This window comes from Podarcis raffonei, chromosome 2, assembly GCF_027172205.1.
Source record: "Podarcis raffonei isolate rPodRaf1 chromosome 2, rPodRaf1.pri, whole genome shotgun sequence".
NCBI classification, from domain to species: Eukaryota; Metazoa; Chordata; class Lepidosauria; order Squamata; family Lacertidae; genus Podarcis; species Podarcis raffonei.
The window spans coordinates 2,254,271-2,270,978 of NC_070603.1; the positions used below are offsets into that span (position 1 = coordinate 2,254,271).

The 16,708-nt window shown below is 42.0% G+C and overlaps 1 protein-coding gene across 2 annotated transcripts; it reads right to left on the reverse strand.

The window, feature by feature from the left end:
• Positions 1 to 2,946: 2,946 nt before the first annotated feature.
• On the reverse strand, positions 2,947 to 15,837 carry NEUROD4 (neuronal differentiation 4). Of its 2 annotated transcripts, XM_053369794.1 has the most exons (3): positions 15,308 to 15,837; positions 15,124 to 15,195; positions 2,947 to 5,354 (listed from the first exon to the last, which is right to left on the reverse strand). In XM_053369794.1, exon 3 carries the CDS (start codon positions 5,343 to 5,345, stop codon positions 4,350 to 4,352), a length of 996 nt encoding a protein of 331 aa, XP_053225769.1. In that variant the 5' UTR covers positions 5,346 to 5,354; positions 15,124 to 15,195; positions 15,308 to 15,837; the 3' UTR covers positions 2,947 to 4,349. The 2 variants fall into 2 exon arrangements, with proteins under 2 accessions (XP_053225769.1, XP_053225766.1); XM_053369791.1 differs by lacking the exon at positions 15,124 to 15,195 and having other exon boundaries at positions 15,308 to 15,836.
• Positions 15,838 to 16,708: the final 871 nt, after the last annotated feature.

The following is a 16,708-nucleotide window of genomic DNA, read 5'->3' on the forward strand; positions in this document are numbered from 1 at the left end:
AGCTAATAAATATCCATGGAGCAAAGGCACCATGAAATGAAGAGTGATCGAGAGATGTCTCCCAACATGCACATTTATTCCCACAATTCTACACCTCCAACTAAAAATACTTTAAAGTCAATTCAATGAAGCAAGCAAGCAAACAAACAAACAAACAAACAAACAAACCATAGGTCATTTAGCATGTTTCACATTTCATGTGAAATGAAAAAGGAAATAACTTAGAAGAATCTGGGTTAATAATAAATAATAGGGACGCTTTAGACATGGCTTTTACTTGGGCAACTGCCTTCTAGAGCAGGGGGTCACAAAGGAGCACAGTGGGTATCCTGTCCCTTTAGATGAGGCTGTGGGTTCCTTTTAATCTTCTTCAGCTGATCACAGTGCTCCAAGCAGAGATGCTAATATTATCTTCACATTTTATAGGAGGCAAATTTCAGTGACAACTTTTAGTGTTGGAAACCCTGGAGTTCCAAGGTAACTACCTAGAACAGTGTTCACATAGGATGCTCACAGACAGCAGTACTTACCGCAGTTGAGTTATATATAACTTTGGTAACATACAAATAAAAATGAATACCAGTATCCATATTGCTTAATAACCACTAGTAACAGGAAAGAAAAATCAGGTGATGCTAATAAAATTGAAAAAAATACCTCACTCCAAATGCCACACTCCATATGTTGCTGGACGATAATGGCCACCATGCCACCTGGCATTGATGGGAATGGGAGTCCAACAACATCTGGAAAGCACCCAGGCGGGGAAGGTTGGCCAAAGCAGAGTGCTTTGATTGCAGTGGCGTAGCGTGGGTTGTCAGCACCCGGGGCAAGGCAAGTAATTTGCGCCCCCTAACCCGTGGATTTGCACCCCCTAACCCGTGGATTTGCCCTAACCCCCAGATGTTGCGCCCGGTGCGGCCGGCCCCCCCTGCACCCCCCACACTACGCCACTGTTTGATTGGGTAGTCAGGGTTCCCCATACACTCTCCTGACTGGTCCTTCTTGAGCTCTGTCTTCCGACAAGAAGTTAGACACCTGTTTTTCTTTTAACTTTGGACTTATCCAAACACATTTCCTCCACTCTTTCCGGGTACAGGACTGCGCTTTAAAGTCCCAGAGCTTTCCTTGCAAAAACCTGCTCTTTAGCATTTGACCAGAGCAAAGGTCAGTTTGGGTTTTCCACAGATTGCTGTTTGCTCCAATTGTGCTTCCAAGAGTAGGTTTTCACAGGGAAAGCTCAGGAGCAAAAAAATCGGGTGCTTGGACACAGAGTTTTAAAGCATAGACTATGCTGGAAAGAGAGGAAGAAAGGGAAGTGTGGATCACACACGTGCTCAAGCAAGATTCCACCTGAGTCCCAAGACACTCCACCTCATCTGTGACCTTTGCCTGGCTTGCATCCAGGAGTTTAAATTACATTAAATTAAATGTAAGTTCTGCAGTCACTGATCACGGCACATGCAATTTCATTGGAGAAGCGTTGCATTTAAATGGCTGGACTAAAATGAATAATAATAATGTCAACAGCAATGTGACATCAGCATTCTGAATAATACAGAGAGGCCGCCCTGCAAATTGGATTGGGCCCTGGAACGTGAATTGTCCATGTATCATGCATTAGCTGGGATATATAACAAAATACACCATTGTTTGTTGGCTAGCTGGAGAGAAGAGGTCCTGGAAGCACGTATATCAAGTCCTCACAACCAGCTTTTAGACTTTTGAGTGTTCAGGTTAAAGATGGCAGTCAGTGGTAATGGGCTTCATTTGCTTTTGTGAAGTCCAGCAGTTTTTTATATTCTTATGCATGTTTATGCCTTTGTTATTGTAAGAAGAAAGGGTGGTAGAAGATCCAAGAACTGAGCCCTTTCTGGGGCACAAGCAAATGAGCCGTTTTTTAAAATGGTGGTGGGGTGTGAGTCTCTTGCTTGACTGGAAAGATTGAAGATCCACCCATTGAGGTTTAGTTCAGTATTGTGAAAGAATGAATGACTACATTGTATCTTGCAACGGAAGTGATGCAGCTGGTCTGGACTGGAGAAGGCTAGCCTTCCATTTATTGCTGCTATACTGAAGTCATGAATTAGCAATGCCACATTGCACACACAGGCTAGGCAATGGAGGAGCTGGAGATAAATCAGTGTGATATTCATATTGAAAGTGAGACATTGCGCTTTAGGAGCATCCTTGCTATAAGGTGCACTGGTGATTGTGAGCTCCTATATGTGAATCCTCTTTGTGTATGAGAAGATGCTGGCTCATATGTGGCTGCTGCTGGAAGGAGCTACTGCCTTGTACATTTTCAGGAGTGTTGTTAGTCTTTCTTTCTCCCTACAGTTTCACCAAAGCCCCTTGGGAAGAAGCCTGAAGCCTGAAGTCTGTATCATTTGCTTGATTCTCCTAGACACTATTTGGGATTTCAGATGGTTGAACATATGGGATTAAGATTTATGATTCAGTGGAGTGAGGATGCTTCCCAAAACTGGAAAGTGTGGTTGCAGAGTCAAAATCAGAAACAGGGGCCTGTGACTTACAATCTGTTGTTGGACTCCAACCCCGGTCAGCCCCAGCTAGCATGGTCAATAGCAGAGGAAGATAGGAGCTATAGGCCAAGCACATTTGGTCTAAAGCGATCATGACAGTCTGTAACCGGGTTTGCCCCATACGTGTGTTTTCATGGTGCTAAGTATAATCCAGACTAAAGCTGTTGGGTTGGAAGAAGGATCTCTTAACTTTATTTCCCCATTAACAAAATCCTGTCGTTCCTAGTGGACAGGAAGCAGCAAGTGTTCTTCCTGTCCATCATGGTTTCACATTGGTTGTTTTTTTCACAGGGAGCAGGCAGAATCTCTCTGGTGTCTCCTTCCTGGGTATTGCTCTTTTCTGACTTCTGGGGAACTACAGACTGTCAAGAGAAATGGGAGTCTATAAATTCAGTGAACTTCGCCACTTTCTTTAGGGCTGGCATTGATTTTGTCTTACTACAAAAATCAAGGTCAAAATGGAGGTGCCTTTGGAAGTGAAACATCTGAAAGGCTGATCTAGGTGAGTCTAAAGAATTGTGATAAGTTTAATAAGCATAAAGCAGCAGGGGGAAAGGAATAGGTGTCTCACACACCTCTGTTAGAGCTGGTGGTAAGTTTTGCACCAGGGCAGGGGCAACGGTCATAGATTTATATTTCCCTCCTCATAGGAATTTTATGGGGGAGCCATAAATCAAAAAGGGTTGCTGCACTTGTCTTTATTTCATTGTATTACCCACCCCCATCACCCTAAGGTCCCATGTAGATACTACTCTATCCCCTGCTGCAGTCTATTATTTAGAGCAAGCATGGGGAGCCTGTGCCCCTCTAATATCACTGGACTAAAACTCCTATCATCCTTGACCACTGGCCATGCTGTCTGAGGCTGAAGGAAACTGAACTCTAGCATCTGGATGGCCCTGGGTTCCCCATCCTTGATTTAGAGAGGTGAAAGGAAGGGGAAGAGAAAGGTCAGGAAGACAGATGCACTATGATAATAATACTTTGCCTTCCCATTTCCCAGGCTTTTGCATAAGCCCTACACCACACTTTTTATACCAGCTTTGTGCCTGGTTTCATGGCAGTGTGTTCTGCAGATTTGTGTGGAAGCACTGAACACTCAGTTTAGGGCAAAATGGCAAATCTAAATGTGAAGAAAGAGAAGACACAACAGTTTCTTTGCCTGTGGTGTGACTCTGACTCTAGTTTGCTTGGCAGAAATAACATTGGCTTAATCAGTCAGCTGCCTGCCTCTCCCCATTGCATTGAGTGGGCTTTCCAACTTTTATTTTATGTACTCATATTAATTTATATATTAACAATCCACCTTTTTTTTAAAAAAGAAACTTTTTAACTGCATTTGCAAGGCTGCTTTGGGAACTGAATATGGTGGTGTAATGGTGATGTCATGGGTGATAGTTAATCAGCACCACCCACTGCCAGCTTCTGCTGAAAACATGCAGAGCCGTTTTCATTCCAGTGTTTGACCCTGGAAAGGGGGGGGGATGTTTGTAGTGGATGCAATGAGGGTACTCCAAATCAGCTCCATTGTTAACTGTAAATGTTGTGTCTGCATCCTAAATGCAAAAACCATGAAGAAACTTGGAGCTGCACATTAGGAATGGGGACCTGTCTGAAAGCCCATAAACCAACACAACTAAAATATGTTTGTGCTCAGAGGAATGCGGTGTGACTGCCCATGAAACTAGTCTGATCATAGTAGAGCAAGTAAACTCCTTTTCACAGTATTAATTCTACTGATGTCACACCATCTCTACAAAGGATCATATTCCTTTAATCCATGAGGGGATTCATCTTCTTGGGTTATTCACTGAATATTGCATTGAGCTGGGCCCCAACCACATGATGAGGATAGGAGTCATAGCTCATATCTATGGGGATATCATACCTGGGCACTGAGGTTGAGAAATGAGAGCTGTGCCCATGAGTGCTGCTCAAGCTAACAGATGGGTAGTGGGTCATGAAGCTGTATGATTTTTCCAGGTCTGGAGAACCATCTTGCTTTAGGGAGAAATTTCCGCTGATGCTCAGGGGAGGTGTCAAGGGGCCCTCATATGCCGGAGATGTGCAGTCTTGGTGGTGGTTGCCAAAGGACGGATCCACAAGGCTTTTGAATGTGGGAGGCTTTAGGTGTACAAGGTGGGCCTCCATGTTTCCGTACGGTGGACTGGGCAGCCCAGGAGACTGGTAAGAAAAACTGTGGCTGGGCACAGCTGAGTCAGAGACAGGGCTTTTCTCCTCATGTTTCTCCAAGAACAGGGTTTGAGGTCCCAGCTGCAGGCAGCCAGCCACCAAGTTGCTGGTTGGTTGGGACAAACCTTTACATAGCATCTCGACGAAACCTTTCCCTTCTGGAGTCTGCCCACTTTCCAGGACCTCTGACAAAGCCCATATATAGTTCCTGGCAAGTCTGAGTGTCTCAATTTTGGACAACTTCTGTGTCTTGGAGTAGCAGGGCATCACCTGCCTAAGGTTATCCAGAGCATCATTGAGCCCATGCATCCGTGTTCGCTCCCGGGCATTAGCCTTCACCCGGCGGGCCCTGAACCTCTCCATTCTTGCCTTGGTCATCTTCTTCTTCTTTGGGCCCCTTCTTTTTGGCTTCCCACCATCTTCCTCCTCCTCCTCCTCCTCCTCAATACTGTCATGCTCTTCATTAAGTCCAGCAAGTATCCCATAGGAGGCTTGCCTGCTATCTTCTTCCTTCATCTCATCTTGGGAGCTTAGGGCTTCATCTATCCATGGTTGAGATGATATGAGCTCGGCCATTTCTTTGGACTTGCTGTAGAGTTTGGTCATCCCTTGACCCTGGAAAAAACAGTAACCACAAATCCAAATGAATTCAGGAATGAGCAGGTCCACAAGATGATTTTATCATTTTATATAAAGAGGTATGACCCAGGAAATTATGTTCTACCATTCTGTTCTAGCCTGCGGTGCTTGTATGCAATGTCCGTCATACACAGTGCAGAACCATTGAAATTAGTGGACAGAAGTAACTTAGGTCAATTAATTTTAATGGGTATACTCTGAATAAAAATTTGATGGAGACAACCTTGTCTATTTAGCATATTGTGCAGCTTAACCCTGACCTTTCTCTAATCTTCCTATAGCTTTTTATCTGGAAGCAGGGGTTGGGAACCTGTGGCCCTCCAGATGTTATTGGACTCTCATCAGTATGCTCTCAGTGTGGCCTACAGTCAGGACTGATAGCAGTTGTAGTCTCATAACATATGGAGGGCCACAGGCTCACCATCCCTGCCATAAACATAGACCTGCACAGCTTGCAAATGCACAAAACCAAAAGAAGCCCACTAGCCTGATGGGTGCTTGATACATCACCCCTTGTGTTTTTTAACTTTTGGGTAGGAAGCAAAAGCAGAAGGTTTACAAGCCCTGGTGGGGAGACTATACTGGTTGTTCATAGGCTGCACTGGTCTGAAACAGATGATCAGAATATTTCCTTTAGGGGTGAGAGAAGATTAGATCCACAATTATACCTTGTAACCTTGCAAGCAAATGAAAAAATGCCATAGGCCACATAACAGATTTGTATGGAAAAGCTAATTGGAGTTGTCACCAAATTTTGCCAAAAATAAAATCAGATGCTAATTGGGGTGAGGGGCATCTTCATTCACAGAAACATCTGTAAGGAAGAGGAAGTTAAAATATATTAAATAATAAAATAGGAATCTCTCTGAGTTTCCATAATCGCAACACTCTGCTACTCTGAGCATAGTGAGAAGGTGGGATAAAAATCTATACCTAAAGGTCCTGATTCAACTAAAGTTAATAATCATTCCTTAAATAGAAGATGCAGTCATACCTCGGGTTACAGGTGCTTCAGGTTGCGTTTTTTCGGGTTACGGACCGCAGAAACCCAGAAGTACCGGAACGGGTTACTTCCGGGTTTCGGCGGTCGCGCATGCGCAGAAGCACTAAATTGCACTTTGCACATGCACAGAAGAGCCGAATCGCAACCTGCAAGTGCGCAGATGTGCCACTGTGGGTTGTGAACGCTGTGGGTTGCGAACGTGCATCCTGCACAGATCATGTTCGCAACCCGAGCGTCCACTGTACATAGAATCCAATAGAACAAATTAGTTGAGATTTAATTTAAACCCAATTGTTTTTAATGGAACTTACTAAGTTTGGTTGGACATTTTTAGTGATGGATTCTTAGCTTCATAATTTATTTATCAGATGTCTGTCCTATCATCTATCTATCCATCTCTGTTGTTTGAATTTTGAGGCAGAATTTCACATTTCAAATACAGGGACCTACAACAAAATGTTGTGGTGCAGATTGATCCTACTCAGGGTAGGAGTCAGCCTCTGGTGAATAATGAATGCTACGACAACACTACAGAGAAAGAGCAGGAAAAAACAACAGCCTGGGTTTCATGATAATCAACTGCTTGTCAGCTTGACGTACTCATTTAATAAAGCTTAATGTGTAAGCAGCTTTGTTGAAAATGTGCCATCCAACTAATCGGTCAACTGGCCATCGCCTCATCCAGTGTAGCAAATCCTACTTTTAATATGCCTGATGGGACTTGTATAATGGATTAAAGTGTTAATTGTTGTGCAAATGGGTAGTGTGTCCCATAGGCTCCAAGCAGACCCTAATTACGTTTTAGTAAGTAATTAGAATGTAGCAAACCTAGCCTTACCCTGGAACACATGTGGGCCAGATACTTGCATGCACCTGATCTGTGACAGCGGGAGGCCCTGCTCCTAGGGGTGCAGTGCAGTGTTGTGGGGCAAGCATTGAACTAGCCCTGGGGAGATGCAGGTGCAAACCCCCACCCAGCCACAAGGCTTACTGGGTAAATATGGACCAGTCACTGTCTCTTGACAAGAGAGAACAACTTGGGATCCAGCGAGTGAATGCAGCTCCTTTGATGGCTCTCGGGAACTTCAATGAATGTCACCCTTTTTGCTGCCTACACAGAACTGAAAAACAAGCAAGGAGGCTAAGAAACCCTTAGTAAGTCACCGTACATGGTTAGTGTACTGTCTCTGGTTTGGTGGGTCACACAAGGTGTGCAAATCTGCAGGCTGCTGTTGAGTATGGTGGTGGTTGACCTGTTGGGTATAAGTGAGACTGCTCAGGCTTTGGCTGCAAGCTAAACCCTGGGCTGGGTTGTGGTGGGGGCTTAACAGAGCAGGAGGGTCAGCATCATATCTACAGCCCTGCTGCTCATACTGTCCAGGGTAGAAGGTACCAGAGGGAGGGGCAGGCAAATTGCTGTGCTGACCTGAAGCTGGTGCAGTGACTGGGCCTGGGCTGAGCGCCCGCTGCTGTCACACCCGGGTGAGGAAAATGTCCTTCAGATATGCCTTGAACTGACACACACTACTCTGTCTGAGCTTAAGGACAACTTCTGTTTCCTTCTGCCATTGCCATATAGCTTTGTGAAATGATCTAGAAATGATGAAAGCTTAAATCTCAATGATCTTTGGATGAGCTGAAAGTGTAGGCTCCCACTCTCTCACAAAAACTGTCATTGGCAGGCCAGTGAGTGGGGGGTCCTCTAGCACTTTTTTCAGAATTACATGTGAAAGGAGGACTTCCGGGTTGGCGCCATTGTTTAATGGCGGATTCCCTCCGAGCTCCGGAGGGAATCGGCTCCGTAGCGTCTGGGTCTGGCCGCTGCGGCGAAGCGGAGACCCTTAAAATCACAGGCGCGGATGCCTGTGAACACAGAGACTCGGCGGGCACCATTTGCGCCCCCCCAATCCGCGACGGAGCCTTTTTAAAGGCTTCGGAACGGAGGCAGGGTGAGGCGTGGTGCTGAGAGTACTCCCTCGCCTACGGAGTGAAGCCGCAAGCCATTGACAGAGAGCGCCAACTTCTTCCAAGATCGATTGGACTCTAAAACATAAACCCGTGAGTAATACGGAGATTGGAACCCTAAAAAATTTTTAATTTGGGATTTGGAACGAGCGGGAAGGGGCTAAAAAGGAAGTCCACCCCCCCCTCTTTGTAAACAATTTAAAGCAAAGGACTGGGCAGCTAAGGTCGAGAGAATCTGTTTCTTGTTTTTTAAATGAAAGATCCTGACTTCACGGTTTTGACACTACAAGAAGATTTACTGGAGGATAAAAAGAATTTTGGGAGTCGAAATTTCACCCCCCCCCCCGAGACCCGGGAACGTCCTATGAGAAAGCCTGTTGCATTGAAGATTTTGACAGCTGTCAAGTGAGCTGTTAGTCAGCTAGTTGTCAGCTGGAAAAAGAGAACATTGTTTCTGCTGTTTTTGCTGGTTTATTCGGTATAACTTGTTGAAAATAAGGAGGGCTGATACAAAATAACTGGACTTTTGGTTTTGAACTGAAAGGAACATTAAGGAACTAAAATCCCCCTAGAGGGGTAACAAGGACACTACATCACAAAAATGGCTGGAGTATGTAAAATCCAAGCAGAATTGGACAGAGCACTCGTTCTCTTGGGAAACTTGCAAGATGAATACAATGCTTTGTCTACAAAGGTATCACTACTACATTGGACAGTAAACAACAGTTTTGAGCCTGATAAGGACTTGAAACAGGAAGCCTACTCAACTGAACAAATAAATGAAACTGAAAGTGTGGATACGATGGAGCAATATGTTGTTCTCGAAGAAAATGTAGGAGGAGCAGGAGATTTGCAGGAGTCAAAGGAGAGTTACAATATGAGGCCTGACATGATGATAAAAAAGGACAATAAAAATAGGATGTGGAAAGCCTGGTCTGAATGGGAGTTTGGAAAATGGAGAGATCCCCTTTGGAGGAGATCTGAAGACCTGAGGATTACAAATTTGTTGAAGGAGAAAGCTGGAGCTGTGGGGACATTTGGATCTGAAAGAAATTTGAAACAAGAGTTGGAGCACCCCATAGGCTTTGCTTTTAAGTATGGAGGACTGGCTGGAAGCAACATGGATTCTGTTGGGCCGGAGCCCCTCCGAGACTTGGGGCTTAACATCAAGGACTATCAAAGAGACCGGCAGAAAGGAACTGAGAGAGATATAAGGGCCTCGGACGTGAGATCTCCAGGCTAAATAAATAATATAAAGACTGATGGATATTGGTTGGGGACTGGAACCGGGAAAAGGGTGGGTGGAGGTTGGGAATCCAAAGGGTACATAAGGATAATTTTGCTTTTTATATTTTGTTAGTGGTAAGGAAATTGGGCAAATCGTGGAAGGGAAATTTTGGTCGACTTTAGGAAAAAGGTTTAAGAATAATCAATGAGGTATAAGTATTGATGTGTGATTTTAATAAGGTAAAATTGGTCTTTTCTTTTTAAATTAATTGAAAATAAGGCTGTTAAAAATTAATTGAGGAAATGGGAAAAAGAAGTAAAGTAAAACAATAGTATTTTAGAACAAATGTTTAAGTTAAGGTGAAGAAATAAGTTAAGGACTTGCTGAACTGACAATTTAAATTGGAATACAAGAAGGGGAGGTGTGAGGAGGTCTGAGAAATAAGGTTAAGAATAACAAGTATCAGAAACTTTGTGTGTTTTTTCTATTTTTTTGTTTAGTTTTGATTTTTGTGTTTTTTTCTTTGTTTTGTTTATTTTTTTGTTTTTGTTTGTTGTGTGTTTTTTGAAAATGCCAATAAATATTTAATAAAAAAAAAAACAGAATTACATGTGAAAGGGCTACAAAAGTGTTTAGTTGTTAGAATGATCCCTGGTTGGCTAGAATTTCTTATATATAGCTGGCATTGCCCTCATTCAAAATGGCTCCCTTTCCATTGTGACACCACCAGCAAAATAATATGGGTAATGCTGTGTAGTGACATCATCACATCCAGTTATGTGATCCAGGATTGACTGAGATTCCTTGAGAAGAAAGGAAATAGGAGGAAAATGGTACTGGAAGCAATAGCACAAGGGATACTAGTGATTGTGACAAACAGCTGTGAACAGGCACAACAAATTGTAGGACTAAAATACAACTTTAAAGGTAAAAAACAAATGACTAAATCTTTCAGCTCAGCTCTAAAATATCCACCATTTTAACTGAGAACAGAGCAAGACACAATGACCAGGTTGGTTGCAACTCATGACAAAAAGATATTTCTAAATATATTTGGCAAGTGGGGAAATCAAGAATAAAATATAAAATATTTATGGATGCAAAAGAAAGAGGAGATTTTCCTCTGCTAGATATGAGACCATAGTATGAGGCATCCTGTCTTTGTTGGTTGAAGGAATGGATGACATTAGAGAATTCACATATTCTAGACTTAGAAGATCACAACAATATTTTTGGTTGGCACACTTATTTATGGTATGAAAAGGTGAAAGTTTATAAAAGATTTACAAATCATATAATTAGGAAAAAATTGTAGAGTATAGGATAAATCCAAGAATTTATTAAAAACACCACTTTGGTTCTCATCATTGAAAGCTATAGTGGTAAAGAAAAAGAATATGATAGAAGGGTGGAGAACTTACAGAAATTTAGTAAAACAAGAGGGAAGAGAGTATAAATTAAAAGAATTTAAGGAATTATAAGGAAAGTTACCAGCATGGATACACTATCATCATTTGAATGAAGAATTTAAGAAAGATAGGATACGAGGGTTTTGGGAACAAATATCACAATTGGAGAGAGACCTGATGGAATGTAATGTAAAAGTGCTGTCTAAAATATTATTGGAATGGGAGACAAAGGATGAGCAAGTAAAATCCTTAATGATACATTGGGAATAGATATTGGTCATAATATAGACATGCAAGCATGGGAACGATTGTGGAATATGGATATAAAATTTACAGCATGTTATGGTCTAAGAGAAAAATATATGAAAATGATATATCAATGGTATCTAACACAGTACACTGGCAAAAAATGTATAAATCTAAATCAAATAAGTGTTGGAAATGTAAAGAGAAAGAAGGTACTTTTTATCATCTGTGGTGGTCTTGTAGTAAGGTTAAAGCTTACTGGAAAATGATATATAATGAAATGAAAGGGATGTTTAAAATAATGTTTGTAAAAAAAACCCCAGAAGCTTTCCTTTTGGGAATTATAGGGACAGAACTACCTAAACTGTATAGAAACTTATTTATGTATGCAACTACAGCAGCAAGAATGTTGCTCACCCAAAAATGGAAAGAAGCAGAAGTCCTAGCAAAGGAAGAATGGATACAAAAACTTATGGAATATGCAGAAATGGCAAAACTTACCAGAGGAGTAAGAAATCAAGATAAACTTTTTATAAAAGAATGGAAATGGTTTATTGAATATTTATAGATAAATTGTAAACACATAAGAACATTGGCAGGCTTATTGTAATAACATGCAGTTTTACAGGAGTATATATTTAAAGTAGATGAATAAATGAGCAAATTAAGTTAATTTGGATATGCAGAAGATATTAAAGTAAATTTTAGGAACTGCAGAAAGAGGGGGAAGGATGTCAAGTTTTGAAATGTTAAAATGATTGTAAAATTAGTGAAATTATAAATCTGAAAAGTATCATTTTTAATGATGATGATGATGATGATGATGACACAATGACCAGGATTCAAATAGCCATGCTACATTAGCCCAGTAGGATGCTTGACTACTTGCAATGAACAGCAAAACTCTGTGATGTATCACAAAGTGGTTATCAAAGTCCCCTCAATTTCAGAAGTGATTTACTACATAGCACAAGAGGATGCTTTTTGACAAACAGAAACTCAAATCCTCCTTGATTATGTGATTCTTTGGATTCAGCCAAATGGGTCACAATTTATGCGCATACAGATTTAAGAATAGCATTAAGAGAAACAGAAAGAAACTCTGCTAACTTAACATCTGCTAACCTGAATCTACTTGGACTAAAAATGTGTATTCTCTTAGTCTCTCTCCCTCACATACAATTCCCATTTATAAATTTTATTTTATAAAGTTTAGGGCTTATGAAAGTGCAAAATAATTTTATTTGACAGGGTAAAACTTTATGCTGTTGCTTCAAAATTCAACACAATTAAATGAGTATTTCTATTTTTTTAATAACCTTCTTTACTGAATTTAAAAAACCAAATTTGAACAAGCAACAAATGTATTAGGTTTCTTTTAAGATTAAAACCCACTGCAAATTCTTGCTAAATTTCAAATGTGAACCAAATGTCATCCCATTTATATAGAAAATATAGTTGTGCAATTGGTTATTCATGTGCATTTTATTATTATTATTATTATTATTATTATTATTATTATTATTATGGAAACAATCCAGTAATTAGGATCTGCTTTCAGATAGGGACTGTACTAGATAGTATTCAAGGTACTTCCTGATTTCTCAATAACATGTACCTAAAAGTTTGTGTCTGGAATTCTGGGCCATTCAGCACATTATGGTGACATTTGTCACATGCTTTGCTGATAAAATATTGTTGATTAGAGCTTGGTCTTCCACCCCTACCCTGCTGCCCCACTAGGGTTCGACCCTGCAAGAAATATATGGATGGAGCAAATCTGTCCAGGTGAAAGAACCCTTACGAGCAAAGCACTCCCCTACCCCGGTATGATTCCTCTCTCTCTCTTCCCAAAGCAATGGGATGGAAGGGTTGGCACATCTGGTTAATATTCCTCGACAAGCTGTCACTCAATGCACTTGGGGAAGTCTCGGGTAAAGCAGAGCCAGAAGGGGCACAGCCAAGGGGCACAGAAAAAAAGATAATGTTTCCGCATTTGAAATAGCCATGGGGCCACCAGATATCTGGTTCCGGCTGCATACACACCATACATTGGAAGCCCCCCCCCCAATAATCCTGGGTACTGTAGTTTGTTAAGGGTGCAGGAAATTGTGGCTCTAGGGGAGTAAAATACAGTTCCCAGGATTCTTTGAGATTAAAAATGTGCTTTAAATGTATGGTGTGTATACATCCATATTCTACATTAGTTTTTCTTTTTATAGATCATAATAGGACCTTCCACACACATACACACACTTATATGTATCATTGTTCCACACATTTCATTTATTCTTATCGGCTTCCAAATAAATGGGGCATGTTTGGCTTACTAAACAGAGCAAGGGACCACACAGAGTGGCTGGGGCAACCCAGTCAGATGGGCAGGATATAATAGTAGTAGTAGTAGTAATAATAATAATAATAATAATACAGTTGTCAAAAATATACAGGAAGAGGAAAGACAAATGTCAAAGATGTAAAATGACTTTGTCCTCCTAAGGCAAACCATTGGTCCACCTATCCCAGTATTACTGACTGATAGCTGCTGTCCAAAGTTTTAGCAAGTGGTACTGGGACCTGAAGCTAGGACTTTCAGTGTGCAAAGCCTGATTTCTGTTGCAGAGGTATAGCTATTCTCCAGTGCTTAGAAGCAAAAGCAATGGATTCATGAATTTGCAATAAAATTAAGCGGGATGGGGGGAAAAAACTCTTTAGGAACTAGAGAGTTTTGCTGCCAAGGAGTGTGGTGGAGTCTCCTTCTTTGGAGGTCTTTAAGCAGAGGCTTGACAACCATATGTCAGGAGTGCTCTGATGGTGTTTCCTGCTTGGCAGGGGGTTGGACTCGATGGCCCTTGTGGTCTCTTCCAACTCTATGATTCTATGATTCTAGAGGGATGGAATGGAATAACAAGCTGCTCATGGAACAAACAAGATGCTTTACCTCTCATATTTGCAAAAGGAGATTGCAAAGATTACAGTATGTCAGCGCAATTGCAATGCATGGAGCTGTACATTAATCAGTGTTAGACTTATAATCTGCCTAACACTTATTGTGGGTTACATTACGTTTTCACAGATGTCTTCAAAACAAGCCTTCAAAGGAAATCATCAGAATTTGTAGTTTTAGGGATGGCCATGACAGCAGCTTCCCCAAAGTCCCCCAGTAAAGGTCATGAGTTGGGATATGAATCTAAATTCCCACAGAATGAATTCCAGAGCTTTCTAATGGGTCACTAGCTCTGGCTTAGATAAACAGTCCTAAACTCATCTGCTTCCCATGGATGAATTAATCTCAAATTCCAAATTATCAAGTCTATGTGGAGAACTATTAATACAAATCAGAACCACCTGTTCTACACTTGTATCACATACGTAAAAAGTCACACCTTTTGTCCAGAAATGATACATTTCCTTCTGTTCTCATAGATTCTCATTCAGATTTAATTGCACATTCTTTCCACCCACCCACAAGCACTGAAAAACATGCAGAAACTCACTCATCTGTCGTTGTTAATCACCTTGACTGTGCATTAATGCCCATGCAGACAACCAAAATACACAGTGTGAGCATTCTCTCACCTCCAGGTAGTTTGACTATCTGTACTACCTTACCACATATTAGATGTAGGTGCATGGTTAGAATCTGTGGTTCAAACAGCCACCAGTTCCCACCCCTAAATGGTGCACACTGAACTGAAAATGTGCCGAGGGAGGTAAATAATATGTACAAAGTGATTTTAATGATGTACCTTGTAGACTGGAAGACAGCTCAAGCATAATCTTGGGGTAATGCTCAAACTGATTAATTACGCTTTCCTGAACTCTTAACCCTATTTCGTACCAATAATTAACATGAATAAAGACTTTAATCACACCTGGCTTAAACAAACTTACTTTTGCACATGGAATTGAGGGTTCTAGATGGGAACAAATTTGTGAGTTCAGATTCAGACCTGTAGGCCGTAACTTAAGGAAAAGAACATACATTTCAGTTTGCACCACCCTTTTAGTCAGAAGGAAATGCCTTTTAAAAAAACAAAAAAGCAGCCTTTGGCAAATGACTCCCAGCCCCTCTTACCGTGCTAAAGGGTAGCCTTTTGACCACCTCCCGCTTGCTCCTTGGACAACAGAAGCCAACAGAAGTTTCTTGAGTGTTCAGTGTTCCTCGAACATTCTTCCACAGCGGTAGGACCTTTCAGCACCAGAGGCCGGGGACAGCTCCCTCACCTCCGCTATAGGAAAAGAGCCTCTGTCTTTAGTCCCGGGTTGCCTTCGAGCCTTTCCCGGTCTCTCTTTTCTCCCACCCCTGGCGCAGGCTAGCGCTAGAAAACACAAAATAACAGGCTCTCCTCTGGGTCACGGCTGTCGACCCTATGCCTCTCTGTTCGCTGGGTTTTCAGCGCGGTCTCGGCACTTAGAAGGGGTTCAGGAACTTTCCTCTGCTGCTTCCTCTTCCAGAACCACAAGTTCTCCGGGCAGCTCCTCCTCTTGCTTCTGGAGAACTCCTCGGGATCCCGACACTTTTGAAAAGCTTTCTGGTGTTGGCGATTTCCGCTTGACTGGAACCTCCGGGAGCTCCTCCCACTTGGGGTAGAGAAAAGAGAGTGCAAAGCAGCAAGGACGCCTGCAGTGGACGTCTGCAAGGAAAGTTTTCTAGTCTGCTTCCTTTCCCTCCCTTTAGTTTCTGGAACCCCAGCCAGCGCTGAATTTCTGAAATAAAAGGTTTAGCATCCCACCTCCCAGAAAGCTACAGAGCTTGACATCAAAGCACCTGCCTTCCCATCTCTGCCATCTCAGATGCAGGGCAGAAGTAGCTGTGTGCGCATGAAGAGAAAACCTGCACATGTTCCGAGGCCGTTATGTAGATATATTGCGGAGTTAAAGCTTTCTTTAACACCCTAGCTCAGATTAAGCCTTGTTAGCAGAGGGGGAGGAAGGACGATGTTACACCACTTAAGGCATTTTAAATCCTCCTATGTGGGAAATGATGTTTAGTTTCTAAAATGAGAGGTGATGCCTTGTAAGCCCTGACTGCTGTGGGCATTTTATTGCAGCCATTCAGTGCTGAGGACTCTGTACCTGAACACAAGAAGGGCCCTGCTGGATCAGACCAAAGGCACTTCTAGTTTCCCAAAGTGGTTATCCATATGTCTCTGGAAAGTCTTCAAGAAGGACCACTTGTCATTCCCAGCAAGTGGCAACCATAGGCATATTGCCCTTGGCTCTGGAGGTAATATATAGCAGTCATTACTAGGAGACATTGATTGCCTTACTTCCATGCTCATCCATGCTCAAATGTACAAACTTTGCCATTATTTCACGCCTAAGAAGGCCAAGCTCAGCTACCAGGGGACAGGCAAAGCCCCAGTGAGCCTTGTCTCAAATTAAGTCCTGCTGTGACAAGGCTAAATGTCATGTTTGGCATGAAACCTATCTTGCCTTATATGCATGCATGCTCACACGTGTTGGTAGTTTCCTA

Excerpts from the sequence above, each read along its gene's own strand:
- NEUROD4 (XM_053369794.1), bottom strand. The coding sequence starts at position 5,345 with ATGACCAAACTCTACAGCAAGTCCAAAGAAATGGCCGAGCTCATATCA.